The sequence below is a fragment of the Sturnira hondurensis genome, unplaced genomic scaffold (genome assembly GCF_014824575.4).
Source record: "Sturnira hondurensis isolate 20B ecotype Veracruz unplaced genomic scaffold, ASM1482457v3 Scaffold0001872, whole genome shotgun sequence".
Lineage (NCBI taxonomy): Eukaryota > Metazoa > Chordata > Mammalia > Chiroptera > Phyllostomidae > Sturnira > Sturnira hondurensis.
In genome coordinates, this window is record NW_028074503.1 from 21751592 (window position 1) to 21766172 (window position 14581).

Sequence of the window (14581 nt, forward strand, 5' to 3'; positions counted from 1 at the left end):
AAGTTTCCCCCAGATTCACTCCCAGACACCCTGTGGGACCTGTCTGTGGTCTTTAAGTCTTTAGCAGGGAACAGAGGGGAGGGAAGCCAGACCTGTGTTGTCATGGCCGATCCTGACTTTCCATAGATCTCCCAGGCCCAGCGCCTCCACGGTGAAGATGTCGATGCTGTCCCTCTCAAACTTGTCACTGTTGACCTTGGAGGATTTCAGGAGGCTCATTCCTGCCAACCAAAAGACCTCAACATGACTGGCTGGCCCGGAGAACTTTCAAGCCTAGACTGCCCACCCCATTTAGTCTTTCCTCATGAGGACCAAATTTTGAATTGTTATCAATTTTGGACTGTGCAATTTCCATCCACTGGGCACATTTGGCATGTTTTATTATGGTGTGTGTCTTTTTATTGAGCTCTGCCGTAACTCTCTGAGGTACATATTTTTACTTCCAGTTTGTATCTGAAGAAAAGGAGACAGGCCCTGGCTGGTATAGCTCAGCGGATTGAGCACAAGCCTGTGAACCAGAGGATCGCTGTTCGATTCCCAGTCAGGGCACATATCTGGGTTGCAGGCCGGTTCCCTACAGGCCAACTCCCAGCAGGGGACGCACAAAAGGCAACCATACATTGATGTTTCTCTCCCTCTCCCCTTTCCCTCTAAAGGTAAATAAATAAATAAAAATTTTAAAAAAAGAAAAAGAAAAGGAGACACACCAAGAGGCTGAGTGCCTTATCCAAGATCATCCAGGAGAAGGTGGTGGGGCCCAAAGTCAATGTCTGCTCTCCTTCCATAACCTTCATGTTTCTACATGTGGAGAAGGAGCCCATGACTAAGCCACCCTCTCCATGCTCCCCGGGGCTTCCCTGAAGGATGGGGCACGTGGGAATTCTCTGGAGACTCTTCTCTGGATAACAGAGGACAGATGACTTCCAATGCCCCCACCAGCCATCTCACATACACAGTCTGTCCTGGGACCTTGGCTGTGGCATCGGTCTGAAATCTGAGCTGGTCTCAATGCCCTTGCCATCCCCTCTTGTCTCAGTATGCACTACATTCTCCTCAAGTTTCCTTACCCTGCAAGTCCTAGCTCTGAGTCCACCCTAAGTGGAATGTCTTCTGATACTCAGGGCAGTGCACAAAAATCAGACAGACCTTGGTCCAATGCCTGATTTCGTCAGTGAACATCTGGGTGGCCTTAGGCAAATTATTCAATTCTCTGAGACTTGGTTTCCTCAAGTGTCAAAAGGGGTGGTCTCAGTGCCTTCCCTGGAGTCACTGTGAGGGCTTAATAAGATGATAACTATTGAGTGCTCGAGAACAGTCCTGACGTGGAGAAGTCCCTTGGCAAACAAAAGCAGTTGTTGGAGATCCTCGATTCCAGGGCCCACGGTTCTAGATCTACCACAATGACATGTATTTATAAGTTATGACCTAGTTCATTCATTATACATTATCTAACCCAGTAAATAATAAAAATAAGTGCTTATGAGCATCATTTTGTCTCAAATGTTTTACATGTTCAGTTTCATTGAATCTGCAACTCTGTGAGACACGTCCTAGTTTAATATCCATTTTGCAAATGGGGAAAGCCAAGGCACAGAGAGGGGAAGCAACTTTCCCAAGGTCACAGAGATAGTGAGTGGATAGCAGAATGTAACCCAACCAGTCAAGCTTGAGTTCACGCTCTACCACCACACCACTGCGTTAGAATATGAGCCCCCTGAGAACACAGGTAGGTCCCTTCATTATTCAGTGATGCTTGGCACAAGACTCTGGATCCACAGGGTTTTAAGCAAATACCTGATGATTACTTGAGGGACTGACTTTCTCTGAACTCACACAGAATGGCTGGACAGGTAGCATTAGCAGATGGCTGACTGTAGCACTAAATGTCACCTTGTCTGAGTGCCTGGGCAGAGGCCCCCTCCCAACCTACCGAATGACTCCAAATTCCCTGTGCATCTCACATTGAGGGTAGCCTGGACCCCACTGGCTTTCCTTATCGGGGTGGAGTTAGAGTTGGGGTCGCCTCTACTGTTAGAACAGAAGAAGAAAGCTGGCAGAAGTCATGGGGAAGAGACCCCCCACTGCCTGGAGTGGGGGGGCCCCTTCGTTATGCTTTTAAAAGGCAAACAGAGAGCTGTCTCCAGGAAGGATGCGGGAAATGGTAAAAACTTTAAGAAAGACGTGGAAAATGATGGACCATGGGACCCATCACCATTACCTGGATGAGGACTCCGCAAGGAAGAGGACTCCCACGGCTCTCACGTGCAACCAGGGCCCCAGAGGCAGCAAGAGGATGGCCGAGAGGGCAGGGGCTCACTGGGCCTGCAGTGCGCAGGACTGCCTTTGGGAGGTTTAGGAAGAGTTTCCAAAGAAAACAGCACCCACAACCTGAGGACCCAAAGTCACCCCACACGGAGGCTGAAAAAAGGAAGCGCCTTCCTTTGATGAGGCTAGTTGTGTGCAGTCTGTCATGAGTCAGAGCTGCGGGAAAGTATACAGTGGGGAAAGGACAGCCTGTCTGATAAACGGCGCTGGGAAAACGGAATATTCACACGTAAAGTAATTCATTTGGGTCTTTGTTTTGCACCGTACAAAAAAGTTGAGTCAAAATGGATTAAAGACATAAACGTAAGCCTGGAAACTAACTGTAACACTCTAACAGGAAAACAGGGCAAAAGCTTCATGACATTGGCCTTGGCAATGATTTCATGGTTATGACACCAAAAGTCCAGACAACAAAAACTAAAAGAAACATGTAGAACTAAATCAGACTAAAAAGTTTCTCCCAAAAAAGTTAAAAAAAAACCCACTAACAGAGTAAAAAGGCAACCTATAGAACAGGAGAATATATTTGCAAACCATATGTCAGATAAGGGGGAGATCTCCAAAATATGTAAGAAACTCCTACAATTTAGTAGCAAAAACCAAATGATCCCAAGTTAAAACTGGGCTAAGGACTTAAACTGACAATTCTCCAAAGAAGACATACACATGGTCAGCGGTATATGAAAAAGTGCTCGTTATCGCTAATCATTAGGTAAATGTGAATCACAACCGCGATGAGCTCACACCTCACCTTTGTCAGGAAGGTTGCTATAGAACAAAGGCCACGTGCTGGTGAGGATGCAGGAGCCTTTGCACACAATTGGTGGGAATGCAAATGGCACAGTTGCTAGGGAACGTAGCATGAAAGTTCCTCAAAAAGTTAAAAATAGAAAATCTAGCAATCCCTCTTCTGGGTCTAGATCCATCCAAAAGAATTAAAACCAGGGTCTTGAAAAGATATCAGCACTCCCATCACTCACTGCAGCGCTGCTCACAGTAGCTAAGATGTGGGAAAAAGTCTAAATGTCCACTGAGAGATGAGTGCATAAAGAAAATGTGGTGTACACATACAATAAAATACTACCCAGCCTTTTATGAGGACATCCTGCCGTACGCTACCACATAGATGGTCTTTAAGGACATTGCATTAAGTAAAGTAAGTCAGATGCAGAAAATAAATACACCATAATTGCACTTCTATGAGGTATCCCAAATGGTCAAAGTCATAAAATCAAGGACTGGAATGGTGTTTACCAGGAGCGGGGAGTAGGGGTGAAGGATGAAGAATTATTAACCAACAGGCATAAAGTTTCAGTTCAGCGAGATTAATACGCTCTAGAGATCTGCTGTACAACACATACCTGTAGCCAGCGATAATGGTTTATGCATACACGCTTTAAGAGGATAGATCTTATGTTAAGTGTTTGTTGCATGATAAAATAAAATAAAACAAAACAATCAAAGGGAATTGTTAAAGTGATTTTTTAAGGAGAGAGACAGACAGACAGACAGCCAGGATTTCCTTGGAACGTTCTGCTGAGTCTCCCGGGCTCCCTGGGGACAGTACGGGTGAACCTCAGACCTGCACTATTGTTTACTTACCAGTGTCGTCTTCGGTGCCAAAGAGCGTTATGAAGACATTGGCGTCTGTGCCCGCATTCTTCTTGTCTCCAGTCTTTATGGTCACTGAGAATGTGGTCGATTTATCTGCAAGAGAGGAGTGTGGAGAAGTGAGTGGTAGATTGCTCCTCCCATGAAGGAAGGAGAGAGAAGAAGGACTAGTATATTTCTATGTCCATGGTGACCATTTCTACGAGTCGCTTTACTTGCAGGATGTATTGCTCTGCAGTTGCCTTTAGCCTAGACGCTTCCTGGAGGCAGAGGTGAGGTCTCCCCCACCTCCAACTCACACAGGAGGCCCTCAACCAGTACACCTGCAGGATGCTTAGGGGAGACTTAGGGGGACTGAGGGTCAGGGGCTCATCACCCAAGAACCCCAGTTTCATTCCTCCAGGTTTGGAAGACTTTTAGGGATTTGTGTTTCAAGGAAGGGAGCACAAGAATCATAGAACTCCGGAAAGTTCACTCTTCCTTTTGGCAAAAATGCGCTTAGAGCCTCTGATGTGCTTAGAAAGGAGAATACAAGGCTAAGTCAGAATGAAGTACAATCTGTTCTATTCTATTCTATTCTATTCTATTCTATTCTATTCTATTCTATTCTATTCTATTCTATTCCATTCTATTCCATCTCACTCTATTCCATCCCATCCCATCCCATCCTGTCCCAAGCCATGTGCAGTATATACCCAGCTAGACGTGTGGGAATATGCTCCCCCACCTCCCCATTCTTGCCACGGAGGAATGAGGGATAGCACAGATGGAAAGCCAGAGGAAGGAGTAGCCAGAGCTCCCAGCAGAGAGGGGGAAGATGGAGACCTAGAATGAGGGAGAAGCAGAGGGGAGGGTGCTGGTGGGAAGACCTCAGCCCTAGTCGAGGAAACCTTTCTGCTCCAGGCCCATGTTGTCGAGGGGGTTGTTGTCACCACCACCCCCACCCTCTTCGTCCTCCTCCGGTGGCAGCACGTAGGACTCATCCACTGACAGCAGCTCCCTGGACAGCTGGCCATCATCCTCCTCCACTGACAGCCAGCGCTGGCATGGAAAGTAGTACCTGTGGCGGTGGGCAATGAGGAGAGGTTGGCACAGTCTCCTTGGAAAGGTCTCGTGAAGGAGTAGTCACAGGCTGAGAAGTGAGGCCCTCGGGGGCCCCCAATACTTCCCAGCCTGCCCTCCAGGGCACTGCCCTCCCATCCTAGCTGGAATCGGCCCAGTAGTGACACGTGCCTTGAACAGAGAACAGACGTGGGGACAGGTCTCCAGACAACCCACTGAAAAGGGCCTGGAGCTGCATAGCAGACCCTCAACCAGGGTCATATTGGATGTATCTAGAGTAAGAGGGACTTGCGGAGGCTGTTCCCACCCTTTCTGGAGCTAACGGATTAGCCAGAAGTACTTCAGCAGAGAGGGTTGCACATAGAAAGTACCCAACACGTAAGAGAGGAATTTTAATGAAACGACCCAGTTTGCTTTTGGAAGGTACAAAGCATGTGGCCAAGGAGCCGGCACACCAGAGGAATGGAGAACGGAGTTAGACTCCCTAGTACAGAGCCATCGGAGGCACCTGGGTGGAAGGAAGACAGACCAGGCCTGGGAGAAGCAGCAGGGTGGGGTCACGAAGGACTTGCCTCTGGAGCCAGACTGGGTTCGAATCCTGGCTTACAGTCATGGGACTCTGAACAAGTTTCTTTACCTCTCCATTAGAGTTGCCAGACTTAACTAATAACATCTCAGGACTCCAAGTTAAAGTTGAATTTTAGGTAAGCAATGAATCATGTTTTAGTATTATAAGTACGTCTGACTCAATAATTGGGCTGTACTTGCCGTAAAATGAGAATCACTGCTTATCTGAAAAAGCAAGGTTCAGAGTGACTTCCCTGAAGCCCCACACATTGAGAGTAGGAGAGAAAGGAATCAAAGGCAACACGTCTGCCTCCCAGATTGTCCCGGCTTTCCCCAAAGGTGGAGTCAGAGATAGCTGTTTCACCCAGGCCCTTAGCACGGTGTGTGTTTGTTGAATTAATGAATGACGCAGTACACCAAGCATAACTTTTATTCATTAGCTGATTTAGTAAGTACTTATGGTATGCCTATTGTGTGCCAGGCTCTCTTCTAAGTACTAGGGAGGACGCAGCAATAAGCAAAACAGATGAAGTCACTGCCTCATGCCCAGACCTTCTTTTCTATTGTGGGGAGAGAAACAATGACCAAATAGAGCAGTTTATTATAGTCAGATGATAAGTGAGATGGAAAAAATAGAGGAAGAAGGATAAAAGGCCCAGGGGTGGGGCTGGGGCTTCGCTGAGCAGGTGACCCCTGAGCAGAGACCTATCTAGAGAAAGTATGAGAGCGAGCCACTGGGGGAAGCAGTGCCAGGAAGAGGCACATGAGAAGGCACTGAGGTGGGACCATGTCTTTTGGGCTTAAGGCACAGCAAGGAGTGAGCCAGAGGGGGACCAGGACTGAGAGATAAAAAGGGGACATGAGGCAGCCACTGGAAGTGCTCTGGCTCTTACCCTGAGTGAAATGGGAGCCTCAGCAGGTAGTTGAGCAGAGAAGGGACGTGACCCTGAGGGCTGAACTGCTATCAATAACAGGAGGTCCTGGGGGATGCAGAGGGACCAGTCTGGAGGCGTTGATGGGAGACAGGGGTTGGACCATGTTCTTCTGAAGGAGGAAGTGGGTGACGGGTTGGGGGTGGGATGTGAGGGGCAGAGAGGGGCAAGGACATCAAATTGGCATGGAGGGAGGTGACTGGGTCCGGGGTGGTCAGTGTTCACTTATTCTGAGCTAATCAAGGTCATGGGAGGCTCAAGTCACTGTCAAGGAAGACGGTGCCTCTCCGAGATAAAGGAGATTGCCCACTCTGATTTTGTTGCCTTGAACTTTAATAATTTAGTCTGTTTTCCAGAGCAGGCTTTGCTCAGAGTCCCTCTTGGCTTGCAAATGGCTGAAGGCAACTCATCACAGAGCCCCTTAGTGTTGTTCAAAACCAAGGAAACAGATGAAAACACAACATCAGCAAGAAGGGATGGTGAGGAAGAGGAAGAGATGAGGGGAGCAAGGAGTAGAGGGAGAAAGGAAAAAGCGACAAGGAGGAGAGGAAGAGAGGTGGGTAATGAGGAGGTTCCATTCACGAGGGTGATGAAAATATAACTTACTTGGTCTTAAACTTAACAGAAATGTGTAGCAGCTCAATGCAGAAAATTGTAAAGCATCACTGAGACACCGAAAGGAATTCTTGGGCAATGGAAATGTGTGCCTTGGGGGTAGCACTTAATATGCTAAATATGAAGTTCTCCACACATACATTTAATGCTATAATGATCAAAATTCCAATAGGACTTTCTTTCCAAGTCACTTAATATCTTGATATGAAAAGGCAAGAATAGCTGATATTTTTAAACCATAATAAAAGAGACCAAGTAGTGACAGGTATTAAAGTAGATTATAGCCCTGGCCAGTGTGGTTCAGTTGCTTGGAGTGTTGTTGTACAGACTGAAGGGTCGTGGGTTCGATTCCCAGTCAGGGCATATACCCGGGTATCAGGTTCAATCCCCAGTTGGGACATGTATACAAAAAGGCGACAGTTAATGTTTCTCTCTTACATCGGTGTTTCTCTATGCATGTCTCTCTCTCCCCACCTCTCTCTCTATCCTCCCCCTCCTTCTCTCTTTCTGACAGCAATAAAAAATGTCCTCAGGGGTGAGGATAAAAAATTAAAATAAATTCTAAAGCTACAATAATTTAAAAACTGTTGGGCTGGCCCAGAAATGCTAAACCAGTGGAACAGCCTAAACTGGCCCTAACGAAGCTGCAAGGGGAAGCAGCAATGTTTACAGTTTGTCCCTGTCCTTACGTGTTCTTGCAACACTACAATTTCAGGTTAAACGCCTCAGAGTTTCAGAACAACTTGAGCAGTAAGCTGGGCTGGCATCCTTAAGCCCATTTATCAGAATAGCAAATGAAAGCCCCTGAGGATGGAGCAACTCATCAGGGTGACTTGGTGAGGTCCTCGCAGAGGACCTAACCCAGGTCAGAACCCCAGATCCCAGACACAGGAATGTCTTATGCCTCTTTGGCAGCATCATGATGGCCATACAGAAACACCAGGCCATGTGTGAGCTGTGTCTCAGTGTCCCCAGCTGAAGCAACCTCTTGGGTTGGTGGGGCAGGATGGAGGCAGGACATAGGGTGAGCCTGGTCACCCCTGCCCTGCCTAGAGGGGAGCCCAAGAAGAGGGCACGCTCCAAGAGACACCAGCCTACAGGCCAAGAAGCTGTTTAATTCAACAAATACATATTTATTGAGCACCCGCTACATTCCAGGCACCAGCGAGCCCTGGACAGCTCTACAACACCCACTTAGGGTCTTTCTCCCTTTCCCCTCCGCCTCCCCGCACAATCCCCGCCCCATCTCAGGGCCTCTGTCATGCCTATTGCCCAAGAGGCAATGTGACCTAATGGTAGGAATATAACAGATTCATCACTGATGGTCTGGAGTTCTGGTCCTGATTTGGACACAATTTGATTCTGCCGCTACAGTTTGACTTCCTCTGGGGGCAATCCCTTCGCCTGTCAGGACGACAGTACCCGCTTCCCATCCCAGCTTCTGGTCGGAGCTGTAACTCCCGGGCAGGTGCAGCAAACTGAGGCCCGTGGGCCAATCTGCCCACCACCTGCTACATCCCACAAGCTAAGCATAGATTTCACATTTTAAACAGTTGAAAAACAATCTTAAAAACATTTTGTGACATGTGAAAACGACATGAAATTCAAGTTTTGATGTCCAACAAGTTGTACTGGAATACAGCCACATCCACTCAGTGAGGCATCATCTGTAGCTGCTTTCCTTCTGCAAAGGTCAAGTGGAGTAGTTGTGACGGAGACCAAATGGCCCCAAGCCTGAAATGTTTAGTACCCGGCCTGTACGGGAAAAGTCTGCTTGTCCCTGGTTCAAAGCAGTAGAACGACGTACTGGATGCCACTTACCCATGGAAAGACTTACTGGGCAACCACGTCTGGTCATGGGGAGTGGGCAGGGAAGTTCTGGCTGGGACAGACGCCCCAACCCTCTGAGTTGGTGGGTGTCAGGGACTGGATGTTGCATCAGACTCTCTATTCCCTTCTAGGGCCAGAAGCTCCTGGGGGCTGCCCAATGAGAGGGAAGGGAGGGAGACAGTGCCCACCTAGCCGGCTACTGGGCCAAACCTATATTATACCCTCCCCCAGCACCCCCACCCTCAGGCAGAACAGCCACCCCATGCTCAGCCCTCATCTTAAGACCATCTCTGGGCAAGCATGGCCCCCTCTTCTTCCCCTCCAGCCTCACTCACGTGGTCTCGTTGTTTGTGTCCACGATGTCTACTCTCTCCAGGAACCAGCCTGATTTGTTGCCCGCGTTGTCATGGCGAATCCGAATCTTGGTCAGGGGCCCCAGGTCAATGGCGTTGACGATGAAGGTGTCTGTCTGGGAAGGGCCAGGGTAGCACTCAGAAGCGTGGCACCCTCCCCACCTCACCATCTGCTTCACCCTCCCAGGACCTGGGCTGATTTAAGACCCAAACCAGCAAGGAACACCCAGATTTGTATTGTGAGATGTGTGTGTGGGGGGGGTGAGGGGATGGGGGAGAGCTTGGGTTGAGGAGAGCTTGGGTGTGTGCTGTGTGTGCATAAACTTCTTCAATTTCCAATTTTAATTAAGTACCTGCTACGAGCTGCTGTGTAAATTCAAAATGATTGACAGAAACAGAAGAACCGGACTTGCCCCCTGCTGAGGTGGGAAGACAGAGTGTGTACAGCAGGTGTATACGCACTGGGGGAAGCAGGAGACAGACCATACTTGGACCCAATACGTGAATGGGTACTTCTGAGCTGTAACTTTTTAAACTCTTTAGTCCCCGATCAGAGTGGCTATAACTTTTTAAGGAAAGCACTGAAACAAAGATAAACTATGATCCTCAAGTCATGGGAAGGGAATGTTAAAAGAAGAACCAGGGATCTCTGAAATAAACCAAGTGAGGAGGCCAGAAGTATTTCAACGGATTTGATACCCTTCTCTCTCTGCCTGTGTTGGTGAGGGAACCTGGCTTTAGGAGGGGGGCAGGAACGGGAAAGGTGAGAGGAGGGACAGTGTGCTAGCCAGGCGATGTTGTGCAACATCTAAAGACAAGGACGGCAGCTGCATTTCAGTGCTTTTCCCACTATATGAGGAAGAGGGAGGTGGGTGCACTTCTTTCAATGCTCAAAAGCTTCAGTGACATCTCCCAGCTCAGGATACAGTTCAGGGTTCTCAGCTGCCTGTCAAGGCCCTTATCCCCACCTCCTGCCCCTTAAGTTGCTTTCATCGAGCTTCTGAGAAGCAGCGTCCTCCTTGGCTCAGCACTAACCACAGCCCCGCAGGAAGACTCACTGTCCTCAAACTGGCCCGCCACATTTCTACCCCGACATCTCTGTCCTGCCATCTTAGAGCGTCTACATCTCTAGCCCACACTCACCCACCAAGGCCCTTTACGTCTCTCCTTCTACCAAGCTTTCCCTCTCCCAAGCACCACCTGATGGCCAGCACTTCCTCCTTGAACCTCTGCTTCACCCACTCAGCCCCTGAGTGTTTGCTGCCGATACTAGCCCCAGTGAGTTCCTGTGGACTTCAGGGAGCTGGACCCTCACCTGTGCCTTTCTCATATTCCCCACCAGAAACCTTGGTTCTTACAGAGGAGACACTTCCACAAACCTGGTTGGGTTGAACAAAGCTCACTGCTGGACTCAAAGTCACTGTGGGTGGAGCAGCCCTGGGAATCACCAGAGGGCTCCCTCCCACTGAATCCCAACCACCCACCCAAGGGCCAGAAAGCCCACACCATACCTGCCCCGGCTGAAACTTGCTGCTCTTGTCTGACTTCCTCAGCGGCCGCTCACCCGTGTCCCCGTACTCTTCCCCATAGATGGTCACGTAGACATTGGCACTGGTGCCAGCATTGGCTACATTCCCTGTGATCACCTGGACTTCATAGGTGTTGACTGGAGACAGAGAAAGAAGCAGCACTGAGGACATCCAGGCCTCTGAGTGGACCTGAGGCTCAGCCTCTAGGCTCCAGGCAGAGGGGAGAAGCAGGAAGTACCTACAGATACCTACACAGCTTCCCTAACCTGGAACTGAATTTGCCCCTCCTTCCTACCCAAGATATTTTGCCATAAAGCCCAAGAGGTTATGACTCTTGGGAAAATTCACCCTCAGCAGCCCTCCTTCCTTCTGCCCCCAACACTAAGTTACATCAGGGCTCCTCCTAAGTCATCCACTCCTCCTGAGAGCCTTGGGACAAGCGCAATGTTAACCCCAGGCAGGGAACTGCTCTGGGTGGCATTTAAGACACATGTCAGGAGAGCTACTAGGAAACCATGATGGGTGCCCACCTATGGGGCTTCCATGTGAGAGAGCAGCCAGGCACCTCCCCCATCCCTGGACTCCCTCAGGGAACTGTCTGACCCCTGTCTGACCCCTGTCTGACCCCTGCTCAGGCTTACGCTGAGGACCCGACCCGCCGGAAGGCGCCAGCTCCAGGACAATTTCACTGTCTTCCTTGCCCCAGGCCAGCCAGCGGTTGACATCGAACTTGTACTGCTCAATCACCTCCTGCATCCCCGGCCCGAACTCCTCCTCCTCCTCCTCCTCCTCTGTCTCCTCCTCCTCCTCCTCTTCAGAGGAGGACTCCTCCGATGAGGACTCCTCCTCCTCCTCCCCCTCCTCCTCCTCGTCACTGCCCTTCTTCCTCTTCTTCTTCATCTTCCTCTGCAGCTTGGCCTTCAGCCACTCTTTCTTGAGCTGCTGCCGCAGCTTGTTCTCCTCCTTCTTCTTCAGGGCCTCCTCCTCGGGCGTGAGCTCCACCTCCCGCACCACCAGGTGCCGAAGCCACACCATGTCCACAAACCAGCTGGGCGAGAAGCCCTCGCCGGTGTGTCCCAGCCGGATCTTGAAGACTTCCCCCACGTCAACTGCCTCGAGCTGTGTGAAGAGCAGGGCAGTGGCTGGGGTGGCCCCCACTCGCTCCCTCCCTCCCTCCCTTCCCTGCACAGCCAGGCACCAGCTTGTGTGTGGAGCCACAGGATGGAGAGGCTCAGGGTCCCCAAGCTCAAGAGCTTCCCCCAGCAGCCTCTCCCCTGCACATCCAGCCTGGTTTCCCGGCCCACCCTCCAGGCCATCTTGCCAGCCCCACCTTCCACCTAGTTTACTTCTTCCTAAGCCTCTGTGATGATCAGGATGGTGTCCTTCTTCTCTTCTCTTCTCTTTCCTTCTCTCTCTCTCTGTCTCCCCCAAACACACATACCCACACACAGTCTAACCATGCACACCACACCCAGTCCTATTACTCCTATTTCCATAGCTTTATTCATGCAGTTCCCTCTCCCAGAAGGCCTTAATTCTATCCTCTACCTCTATCTTAAAACTGCTCATTCAGACTCTTGAGCGTTATTATTACTTTCTTGTTACCTGGTGCTTTTCTGTGATCTGCTCTCTTAAATTTTTCAGGATTAATCATATATAACTTTTGTAATAAGCAAAAAAAAAGTGTTATTTGTGCAAAAAAATCCCACCCATGCTTTCAGAGGCCCCAGGAGGTCCTAGCCTGGATTTCCTCTCTGTCCACGTGAGCTGGCGTCTGCCCACTCACGTGGGAATTCCTAAGAACAGGGACTATTTACTCTTGCTTCTGTCCCCCACTGGGCCGAGCACAGGCTGATTCAAAGGGCATTGTGGACGAGTACAGTTTTCCTTCAGGGAATCAGCTTCTAGGCCTTCTATTTAGTTCTAAGCCTCACAGTGAGGTGAGGCCTGGCCCCGGAAAAGCTCAGGGGCCCTCGGGAGGCTGAAATGGAGCCCCTGCCAGTCAGGCCACTCTTTTGGGGCCACATCATTCTGATTGGCCCTCTTCTGGGTGTTTGACACTCCTCAAAGCCGTCTCCCCAGTTCTCCCAGTTGTGTGCTGGGGAAACTGAGGCCCAGCGCCATCCCAGGAATTGCTCAGTGTCCCATAATTTTAGTCCAGACACAAATGAGAACTCGGGTCTTCAGATTCATGAAGACACAGTGTGGCCAAAACCACCTTTGTGAGAAAATCATCAGACCAAAGGGAGGCCAGGATCTCCAGGAAAGAAGAATTTCTTCTCCTCAGTTACTTACTCAGGGTCTACACCCTGAGTCCCTCCTCCAGCATCTCCCAGGCCACAGCATCCCTGCGATCAGCCCCCCAGGGAGCCCACTTGCCCTCCCCACTCCCCTACCCATCTGGCCTGCCGTGAACCCGTCCACCACACCCAGCCAGCCGGTTGGAGTCTGGGCGTGCTGCTCTGTGCCTTCTCCACGACTGGCCACAGTTTCCCACACACGTTCCCTGGCATTGACCATTTTGATCCTCCGGGGGCAGGCACTATAGAGCTAGGTTTGAACTGACGAAGGATCTCAGGCTCAGTGAGGTGCACGGCTAGGGCCTCGCCCCTCAGCAGTGCCTGCGGGGGGCTGGTGCTCCATGAGGCCCCACCCAGCACTACTGCTCTCTGCACCTGCAGCCCTGGCCCAGCCCAGCCAGGACCTCCTCTACTGGGCGCTGGCTGAGGACTTTTTGCTGAGGGCACAGCTGCTTGTGTCACACAACACACACACAGGGCACCAGCCTGAACATGCTTCCTACACACACATATACACACACACACTCATGTCTCATATCAAACATGCATGGGCCCCCAGTGGGTACCATCCTTGCATCCTCCCCCCTGCCAACAATATGCCCATGTCCTCCTCTATTTTTCTCTTCTACTCAAAGGGGCACGTTGAGGCCCGGGGCACCCCAAGCACAGCCAGGAGACCCCACGGCTCACCAGTGTCCTGCCTGGAAGCATGGCTCTGCCCACAGGCTGACAGAGCTGTAGAGTCTGAGGCCACAGAGCTGGGAGGGAGGGTAGAGACCCGGGGCCAAGTGCCATATTCTGCTCACTTAGGTTTATCTACTCCAGAGGTTCTCAGAATCGGCAGCACGTTTGTACTAGCAAGCTGTTTGGGGCATCCCCAGAAATTTCTCACTTAACTGATCGGGGCATGAGCCATATTTTTTTCTTAAAGCTCTCCAGGTGATTCCAATAAAAAGCCAGAGATCTAGTCCAATCCCTCACTTTAGGGCATTCAGCAGGCCCTCTGTGGGCACCCCTGCCACCTTCCCCGAATATACCTGGAAAATGTCCTTAGACGCTCGCTCAAAGATCCGTGAGCGGCTGGACAGGAAGAGCACTTCGGTCTTGCCTTTCTCGCCATAGATCTGCACGTAGACTCGGGCGGTGGTGGTGGCACCGCCCACATCCCCCGTCCAAACCTCAACCTCATAGTGGACCACTAGGTGCGCACACGGGGAGAAAGGGGACATTTGGTAATCAAGATGACAGCGATGATAGTAACAAAAAAGTACTTCCCATGCCTCTACCAGGTATCTGGTGCTCCATTATCTCATCTAATCCCCTCATCAATATTATGGGTAAGTACTGTCATCCCCACTTTACAGATAGACACACTGAGGCATAGAGGAATCCAGTAGGCAGAAGGAATGGCAAACCCAAGCGATCAGACTCCAAAACCCAGTCACCTTCTGCATCAC

At 50.3% G+C, this 14581-nt stretch overlaps 1 protein-coding gene across 2 annotated transcripts in view; it reads right to left on the reverse strand.

Moving 5' to 3' along the window:
- Nucleotides 1-14581, reverse strand: part of LOXHD1 (lipoxygenase homology PLAT domains 1) — a 135172-nt gene that overhangs the window by 49523 nt on the left and 71068 nt on the right. For both annotated transcript variants that reach the window (XM_037033791.1, XM_037033781.1), the window contains exons 18-24: nucleotides 14162-14322; nucleotides 11466-11943; nucleotides 10807-10961; nucleotides 9278-9411; nucleotides 4827-4996; nucleotides 3928-4032; nucleotides 93-221 (exon numbers count right to left, since the gene is read on the reverse strand). In XM_037033791.1, the coding sequence (XP_036889686.1) occupies nucleotides 93-221; nucleotides 3928-4032; nucleotides 4827-4996; nucleotides 9278-9411; nucleotides 10807-10961; nucleotides 11466-11943; nucleotides 14162-14322 (1332 nt within the window). The remainder of the gene's footprint in view (nucleotides 1-92; nucleotides 222-3927; nucleotides 4033-4826; nucleotides 4997-9277; nucleotides 9412-10806; nucleotides 10962-11465; nucleotides 11944-14161; nucleotides 14323-14581) is intronic.